Here is an 8,145-nt window from a genome sequence, read left to right as displayed (position 1 = left end):
GGAAAGCATTATGTTACAGAGCGTCAGTTTAACGGATCATGAGCGATCATGAAACATTGCTAAAATGGAAATGGAAAGTGTAAAAAAAAAAAAAAAAAGTTTGATCCTTCACTTCATTTGGCATTTTCAGTCCCCTGCTTTCTTATCACCTCCCTATTGATATTGAAAGGCTGCTATCGGGTCTACCCAAAGCCTTCTCCAGGTTGAACAGTCCCAGCTTTCAGCCTGTCCTCATAGAGGAAGGTTCTGTCCCTTGGAACGCTTTTCTGTGGCCCTTCCCTGGATGCCCACCAGCAGGTCCTTGTTCTTGTACATGTAAAGGCCCACTGCTGTAAAACAGGAGGCATTAGTTTCAGAGCAGACCTTGCACTCTGGAACTCAGAAAGAGACAAGGGCCAGGATCTCAAAACATGAAGTGAAGTTAGCACTGTGTGGAAAGGGTGTTTGGACTAGGTGACCTCCACGCATTGCTTTCAACTGAAATCTTTTTATCAAGTAATTCCTCTGCAGTCATTCTGAGCTTACAACAAATTCATTCTGGCATTTTAGGCAACAGTTAATAATTATTATGGACACAACCCAGTTCTAATCACCTGAAGGACTGGGCAATTCATTTCTTTTAGCTGAGGGCTTATAACACTGGTGAATATGTGTACAAAATCCTGCTTTGAAAGTAAGTTTGGACTTTTGAGCAGAACTTAATGGTTGCAGAATCCTCCCTGTCTGAACTGGATGCCAGGAAATCTTCAGTTTGCTTGAGGAGGAACAGCATGCTGTTCTGGAAGCTGGAGCCTCAGCTAATGATTCAACAGAGATTTCATGAGATTAAACTGTCAGTTAGCTAGGCTGGATCTTGAGGATGCTGCGGGTGGGGATGCTTCAAGCACGTGTGGAAAGGTGTCCTCTGAGCTCTGGCACAGTCCCTGCTCTGTGTGCTACAAGAAGCAGGGGTGGATGCAGGGCTGAGTGAGACCCAGGCTACAGGCAGTTGGTACTGTGGAAACATCCAGTTCCTAACCAGGGGAGGTTATCACCTGGCCCTTATGGTGACACCCATAGTGACACTTGCATTCCTGGCTGTAAGAGCAGGTTACTCACCAACTCAGGTTAATGGCTAACCCTAGGGCAGCTTCTGCAGAAGGTGGAAGTTCAGCCCACTATAGGGACTGCGTGGATTCCTTGGGGGGGGGTGAGACCCTGCCCTGCAAACTGGGTGGCAATTAGGGAAGGAAGCATCATGAATAGGGGCCACCATCCAGTGGCTGGTGCTGGGAACCCTGCACTCACACCCTGCCCCTGGCCAAAGATGTGCTCCTGGATGCTGAGCTGCTGCTTAGCCCTGCAGGTAAGAAGGAACTGCAGTGAGATGGGGTGATGGGAGAGGTCTGGATCTTGTCAGAGGCAGGAAGAGGCTGCATCCTGCTATGGCAAGCATCCTTGTAGCTCTGGCCAGGGTGTGCTGGAAAGAGAGAGGACAGCAGGAGTAGTGCTGCACCCATGCAAGGTGTTGGGCATGGGGGTGGTGGCACTGGGTGCCATGGAATGTTGTGACCATATGCCCTTTCCCTTCTGCAGCATCTTGCCATGCAGGCTTCCCTGCTCTGCATTTTCCATCTGTTACTGCTACCTGCCCTGTCTGAGGAGCAGCTCCGCACTCCAGCTGCCAGTGTGCTGCTGGCACGCAGCCTCTTCGCCTGTGGCATCTCCACATTGTTGCAGACCACCCTGGGAAGTCGGTGAGCAAAGGGAGTGATGCTGGGCCAGGGCATGGCTCTGCACCCTCTGAGCCTGGGTTTGGATAGGTTTGGATGGAGGTAGGAAGGGGCACAAGGGCTGGGTTTTCCAAAATGACCCCTTGCCCTACATCATGGAACAGACTGTCCCCTCTCTGCCACTGCTGAATCCTTCTCTCACCTCTCCCTCCAGCATATTGCTGTGTTTTGCAGCTCCTGGCTGCCTTGCTCCAGCATCGTGCACAGCTATCATTGTCAACACTGATGTAGGGGTGAGCATGTGCTTTTGGGGTGTGTCCAGAGGCTTTGCCAAGTGGTGTCACTCAGGATGTGCTAAGGCATATTTGGTATATGGGGATCTCACATCTTCCTACCCTTCAGGTCCTAGAGTTTTGAGAGATCTCAAAGCCCCTTTTTCTCCCTAACCTGCCCTTGCTGTCCCCCTCCCCAGGCTGCCACTGGTTCAAATCCCATCATTCGAGTACCTGGTCCCTGCCTTGGTGCTGAGCTCCCACTTGTCCCTTGGAGTCAGTGAAGATGGGAATGGTAAGTGCAGCCCTGGAACCTCTCCCCTGTATCCTGTTGGATCCTAGGCCATGCCAGTGCATCTGGGTAGGGGTGAGGGATAGTAAAGGGTCCTGCTGGCTGGCTCCTCTGGTGAGGGAACGCAGAACCCTGGGTACCCTGCTCACTTCTGGTTACAAAGACAATGTGTCTGGGGCCACAAATGAACGATTTGCGGCTTATATCATGCCCTGAGCCAGGAGCAGTGCTTTCTGGGATGTGCTTGCTGTGCCCTTCTCCAGCCAGCAGTCCTATGTTGCATGCCTTCAGACCCGATGTTCTACAAGCTTCACCCCAGGTGGGCTCAATGCCTGTGAGTCTCGCATCCTTCCAAAATTCTATTCCAGGCATGGCTGTGGCCACCGTGTGCCCTGAACCACACTGCACCATCACGGAGAGCAGAACGGCCTCGTTGCGAGAGGTGGGTGCTCCTTTAGTGCTCCTGTTGCTATCTGTGCCCCTCAGCCCCTGTCCCACCTCTGCCATAGCTCTCCAGGGAATTGCACAAGGAGGTGTGCAGAAGTAGGGGGAATGATGCTGTATATGTGTTCCCCTGGGCATGGGGTGAGCACAGGGCCGGAGCACAGGGAACAAATGTTCATTTGGGGGTGACTGGGAAGGATTGGGATGCTCTCTGTGTATTCCATTCTTTCCCCTGCAGGTGTCTGGGGCTGTGCTGATCTCTGGGCTGGTCCAGCTGGTCCTGGGAGCAGTGGGTGTGTGCGGCTGGGCAGTGCAACGCTGTGGGCCCATGGTCCTAGCCCCCAGCCTCTCTATCATTGGGCTGTCTGCCTACAAGGAGGCTGCTTTCTTCTGCTCTGCCAACTGGGGTGTAGCGCTGCTGTACGTCAGTCTGGGAGCCAAGCTTGTGTGCAGCCCTGTGTGCCTCCCTGCCATAGGGACGGGAAAGAGGCGTCCCCATGGTGCCAGGCACACGTTTGGGGCTCCATATCTGTGATGCTGCATGGTGCTGTCTTGTGCCTCTTCCCAGGCTCATGCTCCTCACCATCACCTTCTCCCAGCACCTGGGATCCTGCCGCCTGCCCTTCTGTGCCTGGCCCTATGCCCCAGGGGTCTCCATGGAGCCATCTGTCCCCACCTTGCGCACTCTCTCGGTACCACTGTTCACACACTGCTCAGCATGCTGCATGTGGGCTCCTCTGGGGTCCTGGTAGGGTTAAGGGGAACTTGGTGGTCCTGGGGTGGAGTTGGCTGCTGGGGGCAGAAGAAGTGGGTGAGTTCTGGGGTAGCACCAAGGCCATGGAAGCATTGGAGACCTATGCAAGAAGGTGCTTGGGGCAGCACCGGGGGCCATAGGAGCACTGGGGACATAAGCAAGAGGGTGCTTGGGGCAGTACAGCTTGGGGTGCTCCCTGTGGGCTAAGGGGAGATGTGGCAGAGAAGTGACGGGGTTGTGGCAGAATAAGCAGGGTTACAGCCAAGGAGAGCAGGCAGACGGCCCTCTCCTCAGGTTAGCGCTACCTTACAGGTCCTCCTCCCATTCGCTGTTGTCTGCACCATCTGTTCTATCGTCCACCACTTCCATGTCTCCTGGGACTTGCCAGATCTTGCGACAGCACAGCTTTCCTGGGTCAACAGCACCCTTCACACCCCATGGCTTCAACTGCCCTATGCAGGTGGGGTTGCAGGGCTGTGTGTGGCTGTCACCCCTTGGCAATGTCACTTGTCCCCTCTCCTCTGCTGCAGGCGAGTGGCCGCTACTCACCCCCCGGGCGCTGGCAGTGGGCATTGCTATGGCCTTCGGCTGCAGCATTAACTCTGTGGGCTGCTACGTGCTCAGTGGGAGGTTGCTGCGAGCTCCCCAGCCGCCTCCCCACACCTGCAATCGAGGGCTGTGCTGCGAGGGGCTGGGCAGCCTGCTGGCAGGGCTGCTGGGTTCTGCAGGGGGCACGGCTGCCAGCATCGCCAATGCCTGTGCCGGTGGCCTCACACAGGTGCAAATGGGGGGAGACTGGTGAGGGTGGGAGCACGGAGGGTGTGGGGAACCTACTGCTGTGGTACTGGGCTCTGGCTGCTGGAAACAAAGGGCTGAATGGCAAGTCTGCATGGCAGGGTGGTTCTCCTCATCACCCCTTCCTTCTTGATGCTAGGATGGCTCTCGCCTCTCAGTGCAACTCAATGCATTGGCGTGTGTGATGCTGGGCATGTCCCCAAGGCTGGTGGGATTCTTCGCTCACATCCCTCTGGCAGTTCATGGTTGGTGTTTTCTCCTCCCCCTGTGCTGCAAAGCAGCAATGTGTGCCCACACCCTGCAAGATTCCTGCCCCATGCAGGTGGTATGCTCTGCGTCACCTATGCTGTGGCCGTGGGCACGGGGATCTCGTACTTTCAGTATGCAGACATTGACTCTGGCAGGAACATCTTCATCGTCGGCTTTACCATGTTCATGGCACTGCTGGTGCCACGGTGGCTCAATGTGTCTCCAGCTCGCCTGATCACAGGTAGTGGGGATGTTCCGTGGGCATGGCAAAACCTCAGTCCCGTGGCATGGCAGCTACCTGTTCCTGCTGTCATGGGAGGCTGATCTTATGGCAGTTTCTGCCTCTTCCCTGCTGCTGGCTTGAGACATTTCAGGTCGGGTCCTGTCACTCCAGGCTGGGTTCCCTTGGACCTTCTCTTCCTCTCCCTGCTCGTGATGCCTGTCTTTTTAACTGGCTTCTTGTCCTTCTTTCTGGAGAACACAGTCTCAGGTAAGGGGATGCTCTGGATGCTGCAGTGTGGCCCCGTGAGTCCCTGTTCTCTGGACCCGGCTGCGGAGTGCAAGGGGTCAGTGCTCCCATCACCCTGGTTGCAGGCACTCTGGAGGAGAGAGGTCTGCCTGCTGACAGGGTGCAGCGGAAACCTGGGACAAGTTCTGGTCAGCCCTCGAGAGAGGCGAGAAAAGCCAGCCCTGTGTATGGGCTCCCAACCAGGCTGAGGAGGCTGCTGCCCTCTTCTTGCAAAGCCTTCCCCTGCTGCTTCCTCTGCCCAGGAAGAGAGGATGAAAAGGAGGAAGAAGAGGATGGTGGCCGAGAAGCTGAGGAGGGGATGGCTGCTGCAGGGGAAGGGACACACCTGCTCCTGAAGCCTGGAACAGGGGAGATGCAGGCAGACAGGCAGCCAAGCCAAGCAGAGATTCTCACATGGCACACAGGGGCCTGAACGGGTAGGGACACCTCATGGGGGACATAAACCAGCCCTCCGAGGCAGCTTGTAAGCCTCTCCTCCTCGCTTCTCAAACCTTCATGGGCAGAAGGCAGAAGGGACCTGCTCTTTCACACTCACTGTGGACCTCATTTCCCTGCTTCGGAAGGGAGTTATAAAAACTTTCAACCACCTCTGTGCTTGGGCTTTCTTTTCTGGACAGGATTTGTCTGGGAGGTGCCAGTCTATGACTGTGCCTGCAGAGAACACAACCATACCATGCTTTGCTGCAGCTGGTAAGGTGGGTGCCCCTAAACCCCATCTTCACCCCTTGGGTGCTAACACCTCCCACCTGCTAGGGCAGGGCTTGATGCTTTGGGTAGCCCAAAAGGCTGGTAGGTACCAGCCTTTCTGTATTGGTAATGTATAAAGGCAAGAAATGATGCCCAGGAGTGAGATACTGTCCCCTGTCTAGCAGTGCCAGAGTGCTGGGCTTCACACGGTGGATAAGCGTTTTGCTGTTCATCTCCCATGGCAGCAAAAAGGCACAGAGATCCTCTGAGGAGCTGTCTGGTTACACTAGCAGCAGTGAGATCTGCATCAGCTAAGCTCCAGTTGCGGCATTCACAGATCAGAGTTCAGGAGCATGGCCCTCACTCCCAGTGCTGCCTCCACCAGTTTGAACTGGTTCGTGACAGCCCAGCTGGGGAGGGATCCCTGCAGTTCCAGTGCACTGCAGACAAGGACAGAAGGTCTTGGGCTGGGAGGACATGGGAGCCGGACTACCGGAGTGTTATCACCAGGCTGGGTTACAGTGCCAGGCTGTGGTTCCTCCTAGACTGGTCCCAAGGGGCACCATGATACTCAGGAGCACCCAAAGTTGGCTGCAGGGAGGGAAGAGAGTGTGGGTGCAGCTTCCCAAGGGCCAGCCGTTTTGCTGTCTCATACGTGCATGCAGAGGGCATGCAGAGCAGGGACTCACTCAGGCAGCATCCTGTGTCCCAAACTCTTGCACTACAGCTCTTTCTGCACCTAATTTGGCCATGCACCCCACACTCTCCTGCAGCTCAAGGCCATATTTTAGCCATGCAAATCTTCTGGGACTATTTCCCCTGTGCACTGCACCCTGAACCTAGCTGCTGGGTGGGGACCTGCAACCTTGCTGTGCCCCAGAGCACCCCAGAAGAGCAGCGTCATGAGTACATGCCCCCATGGACACCCCCACAGTAGCTGGGGTGAGCAGTGAGCCCAAGGCTGCCGTATGCCATCTGCCTGCACTGTGATGCAGGCAAGACTTCCCCCACATCCCAAACGCTTGCACCAAATTGTTTCCCCGTGCTGGTGACGTGTGGCACTGCACATCCCAGTGTGCACCGGTCCCTTTGCGCAGCACGGAAGAGAACAGCATGCTGGGAGCCGTAGTCTGGCCCTCACCTCCGGCCTGGCTGCTGCAAAGCCGGCTGCCCGCAGCCTTGGGCTGCCCACTGCTCTGCTCCTTGGGTAATTGCACCCACAGAGCCTCATCCTGCTGGGCAAGGCACCTGGGCACCTGCCTGATGGGCAGAGGGTGCCTGTGCAGAGCCAGGCTGGGATCTGCCCCGTGCCGGTCCCAGCAGAGCTGTGCACCCATGCAGGGGTGCGTGGAGCTGCCTGAGCAGCTTCACCCGGGGCATCACAGAGGGGCTATGTGGGACCAAGGGTCTCTGTGAAGTTGTCCCACAGAGCTTTGCCGGGGACAAGGCAGAGACCTGTTTGTTCTCTTGCAGATGGAGTGCTCCGAGGAGCTGGAGAGCAGGCTCCTGACCCAGCCTTGGGCTTCTGTTTGCTTTGACGAGTCCACTTTTATTGCCAAAGCTTGCTTTGGGGATACAGGTTACATGCTGCTGATCTCCGACCTCAGTGGTGTCTGGTACGAGAGTGCTGACGCGGAGGCTGTGGGGCAAAGGTCCAAGGTGAGTGTCTGGAGAGTCCAGGGACTTCTGATCGTCCTCGTGCCAGCTGATGTCCCAGCACAAACTACTGGGTGACACAGCAGCTGGCAGGGTGCAACAGCAAGGCTGGATACAAACACCCACCTGAGCAGTCCTGCTGCTGCTGTGCTCCCCGCTTCCTGGGTAGGTTGGGGTGGGGGAATGTCGTGGGGCTGGGATTCACAGCCTAAGGGTGGCTTTTCCCAGCACTGGGATGCATGCACAACAGCGATCTGTCTCAATGCATGCTGGGGTTCCCGCTCGTTTTGCTCCCAGAAACACCACCTGAGGTGGAAGAGACCTCGGGGCTGAGACCTCAGCCTCAGGGCTGAGCAGAGCTACCCAGAGCCGACCCCTGACGGCCCTCCCTTGCTTTTCCCCAGGAGCTGAACAAGCGGCTGACGGCCCACGTCTCCTCGGTCTTGCAGCGCCTGCACGGCCTCCTGAGCCCCGCGCTAGCAGGGCAGCCGCACGCCGCCACCTCCTTCTCCTGCCAGCGCCCGGCCGGCGAGCTCAGCCTGCGCGTGAGGAGCGAGCTTTCGGGGCTGCCCTTCTACTGGGACTTCCGCTGCCGCCCCGCTCCCGTGGCGACGGTGAGGCGGACCGCGTCGGGGCGGTGCGGGGCTGCGGGTGCGGGCGGGCTGTGAGGCACCAGAGGGCGCCCTGCGCTCGCTCTAAGGCTCGTGGTACCGGCCTCGCTGACAGCCCCGAGTCCGGGCGGAGGAGGTGCGGAG

At 57.1% G+C, this 8,145-nt stretch overlaps 2 protein-coding genes across 9 annotated transcripts in view; both read left to right on the top strand.

The window, feature by feature from the left end:
- Positions 1-1,147: 1,147 nt before the first annotated feature.
- Positions 1,148-5,714, top strand: SLC23A3 (solute carrier family 23 member 3). 3 transcript variants are annotated; one of them, XM_048952326.1, is made up of 13 exons: positions 1,148-1,345; positions 1,576-1,736; positions 2,185-2,279; positions 2,645-2,718; positions 2,959-3,140; positions 3,289-3,412; positions 3,787-3,934; positions 4,005-4,252; positions 4,409-4,514; positions 4,592-4,759; positions 4,913-5,008; positions 5,113-5,463; positions 5,665-5,714. In XM_048952326.1, the coding sequence occupies exons 1-12, from the start codon at positions 1,238-1,240 to the stop codon at positions 5,457-5,459; spliced, it is 1,857 nt and encodes a 618-aa protein (XP_048808283.1). In that variant the 5' UTR covers positions 1,148-1,237; the 3' UTR covers positions 5,460-5,463; positions 5,665-5,714. The 3 variants fall into 3 exon arrangements, with proteins under 3 accessions (XP_048808283.1, XP_048808282.1, XP_048808281.1); XM_048952325.1 differs by lacking the exon at positions 5,665-5,714 and adding an exon at positions 5,551-5,635; XM_048952324.1 differs by lacking the exon at positions 5,665-5,714 and having other exon boundaries at positions 5,113-5,635.
- A 1,126-nt stretch (positions 5,715-6,840) lies between these two features.
- NHEJ1 (non-homologous end joining factor 1) overlaps positions 6,841-8,145 on the top strand; it is a 34,415-nt gene continuing 33,110 nt past the window's right edge. For 5 of the 6 annotated variants that reach the window (XR_007378479.1, XR_007378478.1, XM_048952759.1 and 2 more), the window contains exons 1-2: positions 6,857-7,393; positions 7,795-8,004. Coding sequence is in view for 4 of the 6 variants with exons in the window: in XM_048952759.1 (XP_048808716.1) it covers positions 7,208-7,393; positions 7,795-8,004 (396 nt within the window). In the remaining 2 variants the exon portion in view is untranslated. Of the gene's footprint in view, positions 7,394-7,794; positions 8,005-8,145 lie in introns of all 6 variants that reach the window. The other variant, XM_048952757.1, reaches the window with a different exon arrangement.

This window comes from Lagopus muta, chromosome 8 (assembly GCF_023343835.1).
Source record: "Lagopus muta isolate bLagMut1 chromosome 8, bLagMut1 primary, whole genome shotgun sequence".
Classification (NCBI taxonomy): Eukaryota; Metazoa; Chordata; class Aves; order Galliformes; family Phasianidae; genus Lagopus; species Lagopus muta.
The sequence above is the reverse complement of the archived record's forward strand: the minus strand, read 5'-3'. Positions and strand labels throughout refer to the sequence as shown.